This window comes from Lineus longissimus, chromosome 16, assembly GCF_910592395.1.
Source record: "Lineus longissimus chromosome 16, tnLinLong1.2, whole genome shotgun sequence".
Lineage (NCBI taxonomy): Eukaryota > Metazoa > Nemertea > Pilidiophora > Heteronemertea > Lineidae > Lineus > Lineus longissimus.
In genome coordinates this window covers 9437615-9454465 of record NC_088323.1, presented here as the reverse complement: position 1 = coordinate 9454465, position 16851 = coordinate 9437615, and the positions used below count along the sequence as shown (strand labels likewise).

Here is a 16851-nt window from a genome sequence, read left to right as displayed (position 1 = left end):
TGGTGCTATAGATGGTCCATCAGTTCCCTGAAGAGAAAGAAAAGGGAAGAAAACCTCAACGACAGGTAGATTGTTTTTGGTTGACAAATGCCTTCACCTCGTCTGAGCCAGCAATATTCAATTAGGCTTTATACATGGAAAAATATTGCTGCTAGACGAGGCTTACATTAGTGCAATTAACTGATAATTTCATGTTCTGGACAAATGGTTTATGCCTACAAATCCAACCCTATCACTGCTATACCTCTTTAAAATTTCTCACCAATCTTTAAAATCAAACCAGAAAAATTAGTCTTTTCCACCCTTTTTATGTAAGAAATTCCATGGAAGAAATTGCATCTTTTCTGGCGTAATCTGCATTTGGCCTTAATTTCAAAATTGCTTGTTTTTCCAGAGAAACTAAAGGACTTTCCTGAGGAATTGCAACCAAGTAATCATGAAGTAGAAATCGATGCACCTTTCGATTTCAAGTGTTCCAGCAAGGTTTGTGATTTGTCTTTTTAAGGTATTTTTATTCATCAGCTAGTTGGCTCTATTCCAAGACACAAATCAAGTTGTGTATTTTATACGGAGTAAGTTTCCGATTTGACCTACCATACTTTTTACGGCTGCAGAGGTCAAACGACGTGAACCGATTCATCTAAATTTTGAATTTTGTGTTGATCACAAGTCAGGTTATAGTTTGCAAATGATTTATTCTTTTTTAAAGGTTAATTGGGCAACACTGGCTGCTGATTAAGGCAAATAATGGTATTTTCGAATCAACACTTAGGAACTTTTTTTTTCTTTCCCGGTAGTATTCATCAATGCACTTTTAATTTACAGTGAGAGCTGAACTTATGGAGCTTCTGAATGGGATTCGGGCTTCCAATAGTACTGAAGTGCCAGGCACTGAATCTGAATGGAAGAAAAGGCATTTTGTTGCGCATGCTGACTGGAAGCAAAGACAAGAGGAGAGTTGGGAGGAGGTGCAGGAGCCAGTATTGAGGTCAATACTTAGGTAAATGGGAAAACATAGTTCATCATGTGCAGTTTGTGTCTCATGTGCGTCGTCAGCTGTTTTCAGGTATGATATATTTATAGGAGATAAATTTGTTTTCAAAGTGTACATGTAACAGGCACTAAAAATAACTGAAGGAACACAGCTCTTTAATCAAAACACAATTTGTTCTCTAGAATGTGATTCAGAGTCTGGAGCTGAAGATAGAAGCTGCAAGAACACCACGGTTTTCCCTTGTGCCATGGTCAACCCAGTTTGTTGACCAGGTTTTCCAGCCTTCTGCCCTATCTTCGGGAGTTTTTCAATTTAATTATATACACACTTTCATTCTTTTCAGATTCTTATAAAGTTCATTGGTTTAAATAACATGACATGATTTGAAAGATAGCAATTAACACGACAGTATTAAAGGGGCTTTCTTCATATTAGCAGTTTGTGCAGTTACGATGCATGTCGAGTTCACTGCTATATCGATCAGTTTAAAAGTTTATCATTTCATTTCAGATGCTTCAAAGAGTCGGGCTTCTCTACGAAAGCGTCTTGAAAAGGAGAGAAAGCAACTTCAGCATTGTGTTAGTCTGCTGTCATGTTTCTGTGGACGAAGTCACGCAAGAGGACTATTTGTTGCCTTGGCATAATCCTGCAGGTTGGCATTCACTTCATATTCATTTACCCACAAACTTCACTTAGTACATGTAACACAAAGTCCAGGACACAAATAACTCCAAGTGGTAATGTCCTGCAGTCATTTTCGATTGTTCAGAGAAATTGATCCAGCTGTTGTTTATCAAGCAATTTGAGGTTTAAAGCCTGGGTCGGCATTTTGCTCTAGGCTTACTGGTACATTGGTCTTCAAGTGATGTAAAGTACATTCTACCTTGTACATTTAACACAATTTGGTTGCAATGTAGCATTGGTTGCAAGTAAAATGTTAAGTTGCGCCTCAATCTTATAGTCACATTTCTGACATATCCAGCATGTATTTTTACCAGCGTTTCGTATGTACATGTAGGAGGGATGGAGCAAGAAACTTTTAGCCTGTAGTCCTAATATTTGTTTCTTCAATTCAGGGAACAAGGGAGAAACATTTGCTTTGAAGAAGAAAATAGTTGATATACATGAACACATGACCAGGTACATCGAGGAATTGCCTGTGCTCATTCAAGAGATGGTATCAACTGTTCTTTTCTTCAAGAAAAAATCAACACCTTGGAAGACAGAATCAACACCGTGAACAATGAGGCCATCAAAAACCAAGGTAGTGGCCATGCAATTATTTTTACCCAACATTTGTGGAGGTTGATGCATACATGTACTTGTCTTGCTGTGGCACTACCTCTGAATTGACCTGGGCTGTGGATGCGGATCTGGATCTGATTGCAACTTCGTTCTTTCCCAGCTCAGGTTCAGTTTACTAATACAAATGTACTACGCCCTGCTTTTGATTAATTCAAACCGAATGCCTTTCATTAATCTAACTGGACAGACATAAACTATTGGTTTGCAGATGTATGTGCATTACCTTTGTTGATGACTTAAGAATTTTAATGTCCAGCTCTCCTTCTATTTAAGAAAACCATGGATTGGTGATGTTGCTGCTGGAATCAAAGGAATTCTACACAGACCTTCTCCTAGAAGCAACAGATGTATTTGAATGTATAGACACTGACATAGAGATCGTGGTGTATTTTGAGGAAGGGGAGGTGCAACCTGGTGGTGAAGAATCAACTTCGGAGGAGGATGGGTCTAGCTCTGAGGAGGAGGATTGTGATGACATTGGCATTGAGTACGTGTGATTAACCCTTTGAGGCCGGATTTATTTCAGAAATCCCGATCTTTTTCGACTTGATTTGGTCTAAGTTTGTCTAAAAGGGTATAGTGTCCCTAAATGTCACTCGAAGCTAACAAAGTATGCCACGAGATGCTAACGTTTTCGGAACTCTGTGGCATCTCTTAAGGCCCTTGCAGAGGTTCTCAAGAAGCATGTTTGTGAATAAGGTGACTTTTTCTAGTGAAAGTTCGAACTTCCAATGCAGTTTATTGGGAAACTACGCCACAAATCAGGTGTTGTGACGACCCTAAAATGACGTCATATGGCAAAAAGTGTCAACTGAGGCAAAACTGTTCAGTGAGAGTTTTTTTGCTCGCCTGGCGCTCAGGAATCTGCCAACTGTTCGACGATACAGCGATGTTCAGGCCCTGGGGACAAACTTAGCCATGAGAGGGGTACCTGCTGCTGGTTAATTTTTTTATCTGACCGCAGGGGGCTAGGCTGATGTCCTGCAACTCCCAAAACGACTTAGAATTATTGCCGGACCACTAGGGACCTTGGAAAATGCCTTTTGTGTAATCTGATATATTGTGAATCCACCAATTATGTATAAGCAGATTTGTATTACTGGCTGAATGTGAATTTAAGCAGCAATAAAATGATTCTTGCATCAAATTACATGCACTTGTTTTCATTGTTGCTCACCTTGGGTGAACACAGCTGATACTATCAGGCTGCCTACATGTATAAAGAAACATCAATTTTTGCCGGAAATGAGCAGACAGGTGTCAAAGATGTGAATGGTCAAGTAGCATCTGCCTCATCTTGACTGAGAAAGCTTGTGTATTCAAGTTGCCCTTGTCCTTGTGTCATCCCCTGAAGGCCACGCTTTGAAGTGACTGACCATTGTATTGTCCTGCATGTACATGTATACATGTAGCAGGCTGTTGGATTACTGAGAAAAATCAAACTACTCTGAATGACATCTTCAAAGACCATACTTCAGTATGCGGTAGGTGTATTCTGGTTGGATGTGACATTGTCTCAAGTAAACCATCATTCTGAATTACATACCATATGCAGCTGCAGTATTTTGGTTAGAAGTGACATTATATCGTACATGTAGGTAAACCCAACTCTTCTGAATGACATCATTATTTCCGTACGATCAGGCGTATTCAGGTTGGATGTGACATTGTGTCGAAAGTAAACCGACCATTCTGGATGACGTCTTCAGAGATGGTATTTCCATACGGTCAGGCGTATTCAGGTTGGATGTGACATTGTGTCGAAAGTAAACCGACCATTCTGGATGACGTCTTCAGAGACGGTATTTCCATACGATCAGGCATATTCAGGTTGGATGTGACATTGTGTCGAAAGTAAACCGACCATTCTGGATGACGTCTTCAGAGACGGTATTTCCATACGATCAGGCATATTCAGGTTGGATGTGACATTGTGTCGAAAGTAAACCGACCATTCTGGATGACGTCTTCAGAGACGGTATTTCCATACGATCAGGCGTATTCAGGTTGGATGTGACATTGTGTCGAAAGTAAACCGACCATTCTGGATGACGTCTTCAGAGACGGTATTTCGATACGGTCAGGCGTATTCAGGTTGGATGTGACATTGTGTCGAAAGTAAACCGACCATTCTGGATGACGTCTTCAGAGACGGTATTTCCATACGATCAGGCGTATTCAGGTTGGATGTGACATTGTGTCGAAAGTAACCCGACCATTCTGGATAACGTCTTCAGAGACGGTATTTCCATACGGTCCGGCGTATTCATGATCAGGTGGGATGTGACATTTTTTAAAGCATTTTCAATGACATCTTGTGTATATTTTGGGTGGGTGTGACAAATCCTTAAGTAACCCAAACATTCTGAATGACGTCTTCAAAGGCAGTATTTCCGTATGTGGCAGGTGTATTCTTGTTGGACGTGACGTTGTCTAAGGTCAAGTGTTACCTTGCTGTTAGGACACTCCAATATCGTCTGCAATTGAAAGGCGTCCTGGTTGCATTCCACCCAAACCAATTCAGCACCAGTGTCCTTATTAGAGGTATCCACCGAGGGAGGCTCCAAGTCCAATGTACATGTAAAGTACGCTGTAATTTGCAATCCTAGCACATGTAGCCAGACTTCTCTATTGATGCCAGTTCAAGAGGAACTCAGTATCAAGTGCCGGTCTGGATATTGTCTCAAGGTATGAATTCAGGGACCATCTCACAGGTACGTTTTTTTAAGCAAAAATGACTCAAGTCACTTAGTCTTGGGTGTGACCACACTCAAAAAGACTAAATGACTTACCCGTAGTCTTTTAGGCTTCAAAATACTTTTGAGATGGTCCCTTATAATACATGTAGTCAAGTCGCTGTGAGGTAGCAAAGATAAAGGCAAGACTATATGTATCTAATAATATGAAAAACGCCACGTTTATTGAATGATACATGTATACAACAGCCACAGATTGTCTGAAAAAACAATAATTCCACAGTACATGTACATGTAACTTACATTTACTTTTAATGAGACCTTTGAAAGATATGATAAGTTTACATTGTTACTATATTTGTGCCAATTCAATATTATCCATTATGTAATCTTTCATCAAAAGTGATCATGTGAGTTTATGTCAGAATGAATAATGCGTGGAGGTGAAGAAGGAATACCGAAATACGTGAATTCCACTAACAAAAAAACACAGGCGGGAGGATTTGCACAAATTCACATCAATTTTTTCAACAATCGAAAGACATGAGGTGCATCACTTCTTGTGCGTTCCGGAACCTAAAATAGAGGAAATTAAAAGAACCACTATTATGCAGATATTAGTATCACACGACATCATATCATTTTCTTCAAGGGTACACTACCAAAATATATGGAATAAAGGCGAAGAAAACAAGCAAATCTCAATTACACTGCATTCATGCTGCAACCTCATACTAGTTTGAGATGCCTTTGAACCAAAGACTTCCACTGCTTTGAAGTGTTCCCAACAATGTTTTCACCAGCGAAGTGTTTTTATTGAATAGAAACCGTTCTGTAATTGCAATACAAAAGCCTTTTGAATGGACAGGTGAGTTTTATGACATCTTTTAATGTATCATCTGAAGGAATTTCAATAAATTGATTGTCAATCCTTCCTTTTGACTCCACAATTCTGATAAACGATAATTATGTGATAAGCTACAGTTGTTCGAATTGGGCACTACCTCTAAGAAACTGCTGCATCAGCCTGACTCACAACCACTACAACATCAACTGCATAGAGCACACAGCCATAATCCTTTCAATCATGATTTACCTAATTTTTCTTTGTAAGAAGAGATGAGAGGAGAAGTTACATCTTCCGCTTTCACCCATGAGTTGTGGGACGCATCATATCCTGGCCACTTTATGTAATACGTGTTGTTTTTGGGGTCGTAGTTGTCTATTCTCTCAGCTGCGCAATAGTCTCCTGCAAAATAAGTCAATTACATTTCATTCTGATGGCCATGCGACCAAATTGTCCCCCCCCCCCCGATTGGATATGAGGATACAGGGGTCAGTTCCTCATTAAACCTTTCAACAACTGAACATTTGGCTAAATGTTTCTTTGTAATCTCATTGCATCATGCACTCCGAGGAGTCCATTATTTCAATGGAAATATCACATAACTGTTTGTTTTTGCTCCGCAAATTAAATTTCTAAATCAGCTTATGGTTGCAAATTTCTATCAAAAATCCTATCCTTCTGATGATGTGATGCAATGATGCCATGAAGACAAGTGCTACATTTTCTATATATCTTATGACCACTGTTATTTCCAACACGGCAACTTGAATCTAATAAAAATTTCTAACCCTTCGCCTTGCTTGCTTTTCCCTTGCTGGCTTTTCTTTTCTGAAAAAAGTGGTACGTGTTTCCATTGATAGTGCTTCTTACATGTACATGTACAATAAGAAAACCGCACGAGTGTCTGATCCGAGTATCCAGATTGCACGAGATGATTTTCTACGGCTTGAAAAGCTCTCGCCCTGCGTAGAAAATCATCGAGTGCAATCTGGATACTCGGATCAGACACTCGTGCAGTTTTCTATTTATCATATACGTCTGCCAGATCACTGCACTTGGGTATATGATAAAAGTGCTTAACGACAGACAAAGTCAAAGCCAACAATGCTGGACAAGATGAAATCGTAAGGATATAAGCTCACCCATGTGAGCCAAGAATAGAAAATGCCCACAACATTACCATGACAAAAAAGGGAACTATTGACTTTTACACTAGAATTAGAAATTACAATTAGATAATTAGACAACCAAACCATTGGGTACATGCGTACTCGTTATCAAATTGGATATTGGTGGTGCAATAATAACACACACTCAGGTTTGATAAGAAAGAATTTGAAAATACACTATTATTTCTGGAGGCCAAGGCAAAAATTAGAGAGTACAGTCGCGCTCGAAAGTTTACATACAATTCAAAGGATGATATAACCCTGTCTCTTTCTCTGCAACTACAGAACGAATAGTATATAGTTTACAGGAAGTCTATCATCACATCTCGTCATCAACTAAAAAACATACTTCTGTTTCATTTTATTGTTTTATGAGCTCTATTTGAGAACAATGCATATTTCAGAGTGTCATAAGTTTACATACACCTACCTTATCTACTAGTTGTTTGGCCTTGAGGTGGGCAATGCAATGACTTTTATCTTGTCTCCACTACCTGTTGACCATCATGATTATGTCATAGCTCAGGTGGCGCCACTGTAGCAGTATAAAAGGGACTGGAGTACTCTCAAGATCTGATAGAGTCGCCTGTCCACTTGAACCAGTCTGGTACTTCACTAAGAGCCATTTTCAAGCAGCTTGATATGCCACGGGCGTCAGTTCAGACAATAAAGCAGAAGTACAGGGACCCAGGGACAACAGCAACCTTACCAAGGTCAGGAAGAAAGCGCAAGCTGACAGCCAAAGATGAGCCCACATTGGTTAGAAAGGTGCACATTAACCCTGAGACGACCAAGAAACACCTCTGCCAGGAATTAGAAGCTACAGAGACAAATGTGTCACTATCCACTGTCCAGAAGGTCTTGCATCGTAGTGGACTACGAGGCTGCAGGGCAAGAAAGAAGCCAGCAGTACGTTTGGCAAAACGGGGGGGGGGGGGGGGAATCCAAAGAACACCGTACCGACTGTGAAGCACGGAGGTGGCAGCATTATGCTATGGGGATGTTTTGCTGTGGAACCTTGACAAACATGCCACAGGTTTTCCCATAAAGTCATGATGACAGATTGGACATGACAAGTTAAGTCTGAACAATCTCAAGGTCTAAAAAGAATTCGGTGATGGAAACTTGGTCACACACATACCTTAGCTTTGACTGACTTCCTATTGTTCACAGGTTGAGAAGTTGCCTCAGGCCTACTTGCTGGTGCAGCCTGTAAAAGAGAAGGCAAACACATCTGGGTCAGACGGTCTAGCAAAGAGGTCACATGCCACAATCTGAAGATTATTGTCAGTCACTTTTAGTGGCAGTGTATCTGCTCCTCAATCTTTTGGGTATTATTTGTACCTCTGCATACAACCATTGGCAATGAAATCAGAAAAAAGATTTCAAAGATGGCTGCTATGCAGCAAGAATTTTCGCAAAGATGAAGAAGTTAAAATTTAGAATGGCAATTCCCAATGATGCTAACAATACATTGCACGATAATATATCGCCAGGTCTGCTTTGTATCCCCATTTTACTATTTCTGTCATGCAGACATGGCGCTAATTTAATTACCCTTTAAAAAGTGGCAGTACTGTACTGTCATCATAATCATTGTGGGTCCACTTTTAATAACCATTCCTGGTCCTCAGTGGTTCAGTTACAATAACAGCGTGCGTGAGGAAGTCACTCATAATTCATTAACTAAATCAATGTACCGGTAGGCCTGGCCTGGTGGGCTGCTAAGCTTCTGTAAATGCAGTGCTAGATACCACGGCTATCTACATTTGTACCATACCATCATCTTCTCACGCTGTGGCAGTACAATAGACAGTTTCGAGAAAGACCCTGACCAAACTCCTCGCATGCGTGGGGAGTGTCCAGAACAATACGAGAAGGATTAAAACTTTATTCTCTCCATTGTTTGGTTGCAGAGAGAGGGAAACGGGAAAGAGTCACAGTTGCATCCTTTTTTTTCACAATCCAAATGTCAATTTTGTTTGCACATGTACCAAGTTTGAAGGGAACCTTTTCAGAGTAAGCCTATGACTGTAATGTATTTGCTGTAGTAAAAGTCCAGATTTCCAAGATTACATAACAACTTGGACAAAACTATAGCCTTGCTATACGATACTCGCATTTCATGATTTTGGCATCGACATTATTCAATTGTGATTGTCGTCACACTGTGGGCTTATAATAAACCGTGAGATGCACTTAATGATTACCTACCCATATCGCGATATCACAAGTTTGCATCTCACAGTTTATGTGATTTATAATAGCCCACACTGTCACTGCGTCTGCATGGCCATGGCCATGATGGCCCGCGAGTGTGAGTGTCAGTGAGTGTGCTCACCTAACATAACATAATAATACCAATACTAGTAATAGGCCTACCCATCTCCTATACTAGGTGAAACAAGCAAACAAATCAAGATTCCGCTTATTATTAAATGTCAAGGGTCCATAAATAACTTTATACCTCTGTCAGTCTGCACAGCAGCTGCCTGCTGTTCATGCATTTCATTTCAGTTACATTCGATGTGTTCCGCGCTAATTACCGATTAGCGCCATCTTAAGATTGCTCTGCGCATTCTTAGGATCGTTTAATTGCGCGGCAATCTCGAGATCGCGCAAGGGTGAGCGTGCGCTTTTTGCCGATTGCGCATTTTAGAGATGATGATACTTTTACATGTTCAGCTTTGCATTGCCATTGGTAGCTTTATTTTTCACCTAATTTTTTGCTACACCAACAGTCACATTACTGTCATGTGACTGTCTATGGGATGCTGAATTCAAAATACAAAATTCAAGCCCATGATCCATGCGGAAGATTATTGTTGGAATGGCAACCCATAGTTCATATATTTCATATATTTCATCATAATTTATGCAGTCTGATGTTGCAAATTTTCGGAGAGAACATAATAAGTCAGTTATTTTATTTGCAGGACAATCATTCATCATTCAAGCATTTACTAGCCCCCATATTCATAAAACCCAAGGAAAAGCTTATACTTTTAAGCTTATGCTACAAGCAAAAGTGTTTGCTTTTAAGTATTGTAGCAATAGCTTGAAGTCTAAGCATTTGCTTCGTTCTTTATTTATAAACAGAAGTATAAAGCATACGCTTATAAGTAAATCCTTAGAATTTTCAAGGTAGCTCCTGACCAAGCTTGAAACTCAGGCTGGTCATCAGAAGTGTTGGAGATTGCTGCTTTCTTGCCAATTGCGGGCGTCCAAAGGAGTACACCCAAAGAAAATCATGTGGATCATGGTTTTATCAAAATTTTATCTGTTAATGAGCCAAATGGGGAATGGTTAGCTGACTAAGGAAAAATTCATGGCGGGGCACTGACGGCGGTGAAAACACGAATGGAGACACTCTTGCGATAAACAATATTATCTCAGCTTTAAGGACACCCTCGGAACTGACAAAGCTGATGTCCTTAATTGAGAGGTGTCTTGGTCACAGAAGTCATTTTAAACGGAAATGCCCACCCGCCTTCAATAAGGACCAGATGCAGTGTCCTTAACAGAGAGCGGATCCTCAATAGAGAAGTGTCGGCTTAGAGAGGTTCCACATGTGACTGTATATCAGACCCAGGGTTCCAGTTGGGCGTTGCAGTTGATGTCAGAATTTCTCAACCCGCCTGTTTTGAGAACAATCAACAACATATCTGATTATTTCCCTGGAACGGTGGAAGCAAAACTCCTTGATAAATATATCACTCACTGCAGTTTTCAGAGATTTCCAGGGGTTAACACCAAGATTTTTTAAATTGGTGAACGATTGAGAGAGCAAATCGACAGATAATTTGGACTAAAAGAACATATTTTTAAGTTTGAAGCTAAATGGTTTTTTTTAAAACATTGCTCAGCATTTTCGTGAAGGGGGGGGGCATACCATATGACCCCATTAAACCCTGATTTCACCGTTGGCAGCTGCGACTGATTTGATTGTTCATCAGTTTCATTAACATCATGAACCGCTGCTTCGTTGGACATCTTAAGGACGAAAAACTTGCATAGGAATTCAACAAATGAACAACAACAAAAAGTAGACAAGGCCATCCTTGTCCTCAATAACAAAGCATTTTAACATTCCCAAGGTCTTATCGGTTACCGTATCCGAAATCAACCAGTCCCTAACCACAACTCCAATACTAGAAATCAGATTTCACCCTGTTATGTAGTATGAGGAAACAAGCCTTTGCTTATAAGTTCCAAGTCAAGGATCTTCTAGTAAATGCTTGCTTTATGAATATGAAATCAAGTAGAAGGTTATGCTTTTACCCAATACTTACGAGTTTAGCAAATGCTTGCAAGCATATTCTTATAAGCATTTGCTTATTTTTATAAATATCAGCCATTGTGTTGCTCGTGCGAAATTCGCATTTAATACCGAGTGACGCTCTGATTGGGCTCTTTTTTTCTAACGGCACAATTCGTCTGAAGAGTATGGATATCACCTGGGGTTTGAAATATCCAAGGGCAGAGCATATTGAGCATCATGTGCATAGGCCTATATTATTGACATTGTATGCAGGCTGTACCGAAAGGGGCTGGCTGGTTTGGTTGGCCAAACGCCGCCAATGTCGATTATGTAAAGAAAACTTCACAATAATATTGATACCTGCTAAATCTTCATTAACCATGCTATTACCTGTATCATTATTGTTACTGGTAGAATCCATTTCGTCCCGATGGTAAGCGATATATCACGACAAATGAATTGGTAACCGGAAAAACGCCGACCGACCGACCGACCGACCGACCGAGCGACTGACCTGCCAACCTACCGTCATATGCAGTAGGGGTCTATCCCTTTCGCTTCTCTATAGCACATGTATCTGTGTAGTGCCCAGCGCAATGGACATGATGGAGTCCGACGTGTCGGACAGCAGCAGGTCATGTGAAATGAAATTGTAAACAAGCGCACGTGCGCTGTTCAAATGACAACAAATGCATATTGCGCGTTGCAGTTCATGCATTGCATCGGTCGAGACACTCGAGTAGAAAAACTACAGTGCATAGATTAGGCCCAAATCATGTTTTTATATCCACCGACCATGTAGACAAAGCATATCTTTAGAGTATCGTTATCAGTTCCTTACCGCGTGGGCTCGTTTTCCCGGTATAATTGACTGGAGATGCTGCTGTCAGACACGTCGGACTCCATCACGTCAATTGCGCTGGGCACTACACAGATACATGTGCTATAGAAAGCGAAAGGGATACTGTATATGACGGTAGGTTCGCAGGTCAGTCAAATGAATTGGGGCATTTCGCAATCTTGAGACTAGAGGCGCTGATTTCGTCACTTTCGCAATGCATTCGAAGAACCTCCGTTGGTGTCGTGATTACGTTCGGTTGACTCATCACCCAGCGGAATAGGAAAAAGTAGGCCTATCATCCTGAGCTTGGGGGCATTTCCAATCAAACGTGAGGCGGAGAGAGTAAAAAAATCAATGTGCAGCCAAAGGCGTGGTGGTGGTTGGGGTACGTGGGCGGGCACGTTTATGGGTGGGGATCAGGGGAGGGTACTCTTCCACTATTTTCCTTGTGCTTGCAAGCTGACTCGGGCTGATATCTTCAGAGGACTACAATAACGATTACACTGGACCGGTGTAGAAGTTTAAAGTGTCCTAGGATAGAATGTCCGGGAAACAAAGGATTCTATTATGCGCTTCAATCTCTGAGCTATTGCATTGTCAGTCATGGTCTCGATAGACCAGATAATAGGACCATAAAAATATTATTATTATAGCAGAATACAATAGGGCCGGACACTTTTTCCAGGGGACATTTTCTACTTTTACACCGGCAGTTCGTACTGGTCGGGGCGAACGGTCGGAGCGCATAACGGGGACGTCAAAGGCAGATGTTCGGTAATTCAAAGCATTGCCTGCATTAAAAAGGGTAGGGCCTAAATGCGGGGTCTATGGTAGGGGGGAATCGGAGGGGGGGCGGGCGGGCGGGCGGGCGCCCGGGGAGCGGGGACGAGCGGGCAGTGACCATATATTAAAACAAAAGATCAACAACCTAACCTCCTTCACTATAACGGACTCCTGATTGGCTGTTCATTAATCGTAGAATGCCCACGATATAAAGGCCAGATGTCAATCGTACATATACCACGTTTGTTTGGAGGAGACTACGTTGCGCAGGGATGCAGGGGACAAAAAAGCGACACCAGATCAGAGAGGAGACTAACCTTGCTGCTTTCGTAATTCACATGTTGTTTTATAATTGATGAAACATTGTCTTATCATAGGAACAGTAATCATGCCATCACGATCCAACCAGTTAATGTATTTAGTTTTATGTGTGTCGCAGCAGAACATGGAACACCAGATCGGAGAGGTGATTAAACACGATGTTTTTTTCGTAATTCAATTTTATCCTGATCAACGCCTTTAGTAGCGGAGCTCTGATGCTGCTCTGATGTTTCCAACATCAAGTCGGCCGTTTTTCTCGATAACAAAGCCACAACAGCAGAGCCCCTGCACAAGAAAAGAGGCTATCTGTGCTTTGAAATTGGATCTGAGAATTTGGGTCAACGTTGAGATACCAATACGAACCCTCTTTCGTGCTGCTAAAATTCCGTCGAAACCCGCGCCGGTTTACAATCAAATAAATTATACCGTATGTATGCGTATGTACAGCGCTTATATTCAGGGTGCGGTTACCTCCCGAATATTAGCGCATGCGCATATCAATGAGAAAAAATGAAGCGAAGATAACTCAAAAACCTGTGTTGTTTATTGTTCCAAGTACGCGAATGCTGGTTTTTGTAATCTAATATCTTCTGTGTATAATAGAAAACGAATATATGTCTGTGTAATAATCCAATGATAATCACACAACCTGGCGGGGACCGCACAGTGTGCAAGGTAAAGCACAGTTGCATCGACCATACAAGAATCCCACTTCTGGGACACTGCGCAGTCACACGCACACCACGCAGTATACGAAAGAGTATAGAATTGACCCCACAAAATTCATAGGCGCACGGCAATGACCAGGTAAAACAAGGGTGAAAACAAGCAGTTTTCGTTTATGCGCATGTGCCTAAATACGCATAAATAAAGTACTTTCTTTTCAGTATCTAGAATGTGTGAGATCCTTAGGCAATTTGCACAACGACTTTCAGTGGACGTTTTTTTCTTCAGTTATTTTAAAAATACATTTTCTTTTGACGAAATGGTGACCAAATGAAGCGGGATATGCATAATTAATTCTTCACAACCAAAGAGGCTTTTGTTTGAGTTTGCAATACTCTCTGTTCACAAACAAAATGAAGGTAATGGATTTGTCTTTGAAACTATGATTTGTAGTACCAAGGTATTTTAGAATGTTACTTCGACAATTATGCTTCATCCTCATTGATTCGTTTCCGAAAAATGCTTGCCTTGATATATTTCATGAAGTGACGTGATTGGGTTTGCAGGTTATGATATTTTCCCTAAAGGTCACCCCTGGTCGCCGAGAAGCAATATTGTTCAAGGCAGGTCGTCCAACTTACCGAGCAGCCTGCCCTGGACAGTGCTGTCGTTGGACAATGGCTACATCACAAGAAAAACAGCACAAATGCCCCCTCATGGTGAATATACTAAAATAACCAGTCCATCTGGCAACATCAACAATATGACTTTGTATAATGCACTAAATTTTGAGTAAAAAAACAGCGGATTACTCTGTGGTGCACGCACAAAATCACTCCATGTTATACACATTCTTTGCTATTAAGATATAACCGGCGGTGTATTTTCCACGGCTTCTCTGAAACCAACAATTAGGGCATAATCATTAACGTGTAGAAATGATTCTAATGGCATAGTTTAGAACACATGCAATACCCGTAATAAGTTTTTGCTGATGAAGCGGTTGACATGATTTTGTGTTTCATAACCTCTTCACGCAACCTATATGAACTAGAGAAATCAAGTCCAAACTTTACATTACTCAACCTTGTTTATGTACTCATTATTTGATACTGGTGTTATCAGTATTAAACTCGAATACAAAACCCTGACGAAAGCAGTACAGTTGCTGTTCCAATTACTCTACACACATTGTATAGTTAATGCTCAGATTGGCGATACAATCAAGACAGGTTTTAATAAAATCTTAGAAAAACCTAACTTTTTTGATTCTTTAAGCTACATCAATGTTATGCTGTTAAACATTATGTTGAAGTGTTTTTGTGTCTTTGTTACGAAATAAAATAAAGTTGCAGCGGGGTACGTGCGATTCAGCAAATAACCTTAAAAATCAAGCTTGAAAGAGGATTTCGCACGACTAGTGATTCAGCTTATTATTTACTTTTTTCCAGTGGCGGTTAAATTAACTTGTCATTTCCTGCTTAAAAAATCAGCGCAGATCAGTAGTTACTCTACGATGAACATGTTGACAATATAGGGCTAACAGTAGGCTCCCTCTCAGAAACTCGCATATGATCTGATGAAGCATCGATTGCTTCGATAATGATTTGGCGCGGGTAGGGCATTGGCTGGTATTTATAAAACTCAAGCATTTGCTTCTACTTAGATTTTCAAGCATTTACTAGCCCCCATATTCATAAAACCCAAGGAAAAGCTTATACTTTTAAGCTTATGCTACAAGCAAAAGTGTTTGCTTTTAAGTATTGTAGCAATAGCTTGAAGTCTAAGCATTTGCTTCGTTCTTTATTTATAAACAGAAGTATAAAGCATACGCTTATAAGTAAATCCTTAGAATTTTCAAGGTAGCTCCTGACCAAGCTTGAAACTCAGGCTGGTCATCAGAAGTGTTGGAGATTGCTGCTTTCTTGCCAATTGCGGGCGTCCAAAGGAGTACACCCAAAGAAAATCATGTGGATCATGGTTTTATCAAAATTTTATCTGTTAATGAGCCAAATGGGGAATGGTTAGCTGACTAAGGAAAAATTCATGGCGGGGCACTGACGGCGGTGAAAACACGAATGGAGACACTCTTGCGATAAACAATATTATCTCAGCTTTAAGGACACCCTCGGAACTGACAAAGCTGATGTCCTTAATTGAGAGGTGTCTTGGTCACAGAAGTCATTTTAAACGGAAATGCCCACCCGCCTTCAATAAGGACCAGATGCAGTGTCCTTAACAGAGAGCGGATCCTCAATAGAGAAGTGTCGGCTTAGAGAGGTTCCACATGTGACTGTATATCAGACCCAGGGTTCCAGTTGGGCGTTGCAGTTGATGTCAGAATTTCTCAACCCGCCTGTTTTGAGAACAATCAACAACATATCTGATTATTTCCCTGGAACGGTGGAAGCAAAACTCCTTGATAAATATATCACTCACTGCAGTTTTCAGAGATTTCCAGGGGTTAACACCAAGATTTTTTAAATTGGTGAACGATTGAGAGAGCAAATCGACAGATAATTTGGACTAAAAGAACATATTTTTAAGTTTGAAGCTAAATGGTTTTTTTTAAAACATTGCTCAGCATTTTCGTGAAGGGGGGGGGGGGGGGGCATACCATATGACCCCATTAAACCCTGATTTCACCGTTGGCAGCTGCGACTGATTTGATTGTTCATCAGTTTCATTAACATCATGAACCGCTGCTTCGTTGGACATCTTAAGGACGAAAAACTTGCATAGGAATTCAACAAATGAACAACAACAAAAAGTAGACAAGGCCATCCTTGTCCTCAATAACAAAGCATTTTAACATTCCCAAGGTCTTATCGGTTACCGTATCCGAAATCAACCAGTCCCTAACCACAACTCCAATACTAGAAATCAGATTTCACCCTGTTATGTAGTATGAGGAAACAAGCCTTTGCTTATAAGTTCCAAGTCAAGGATCTTCTAGTAAATGCTTGCT

The 16851-nt window shown here is 40.6% G+C and overlaps 1 protein-coding gene and 1 long non-coding RNA gene across 8 annotated transcripts; one reads left to right on the top strand and one right to left on the bottom strand.

Moving 5' to 3' along the window:
* The first annotated feature begins 205 nt into the window (after nt 1–205).
* LOC135500871 (uncharacterized) lies at nt 206–2711 on the top strand. Of its 2 annotated transcripts, none has more exons than XR_010449528.1 (5): nt 206–483; nt 826–1000; nt 1505–1646; nt 2071–2258; nt 2573–2711. It is a non-coding gene; the product is annotated as an uncharacterized LOC135500871 (long non-coding RNA). The 2 variants fall into 2 exon arrangements; XR_010449527.1 differs by having other exon boundaries at nt 826–1066.
* A 2481-nt stretch (nt 2712–5192) lies between these two features.
* LOC135500417 (uncharacterized) lies at nt 5193–11753 on the bottom strand. 6 transcript variants are annotated; one of them, XR_010449446.1, is made up of 6 exons: nt 8712–8791; nt 8153–8221; nt 7442–7546; nt 6631–6670; nt 6092–6244; nt 5193–5571 (listed from the first exon to the last, which is right to left on the bottom strand). XR_010449446.1 is itself a non-coding variant. In XM_064791876.1 (5 exons), exons 1-5 carry the CDS (start codon nt 11669–11671, stop codon nt 5549–5551), a joined length of 294 nt encoding a protein of 97 aa, XP_064647946.1. In that variant the 5' UTR covers nt 11672–11753; the 3' UTR covers nt 5193–5548. The 6 variants fall into 6 exon arrangements, 2 of the variants coding, with proteins under 2 accessions (XP_064647946.1, XP_064647944.1); XR_010449445.1 differs by lacking the exon at nt 8712–8791 and adding an exon at nt 8569–8705; XR_010449444.1 differs by lacking the exon at nt 7442–7546.
* Nucleotides 11754–16851: the final 5098 nt, after the last annotated feature.

Excerpts from the sequence above, each read along its gene's own strand:
- LOC135500417 (XM_064791874.1), bottom strand. The coding sequence starts at position 8,245 with ATGTGTTTGCCTTCTCTTTTACAGGCTGCACCAGCAAGTAGGCCTGAG. Across the intron at positions 6,671-8,152 it reads GGAAGTCAGTCAAAGCTAAG|AAAAGAAAAGCCAGCAAGGG; the intron begins GTATGTGTGTGA and ends CACTTTTTTCAG. Across the intron at positions 5,572-6,091 it reads TTCTTACAAAGAAAAATTAG|GTTCCGGAACGCACAAGAAG; the intron begins GTAAATCATGAT and ends CCTCTATTTTAG.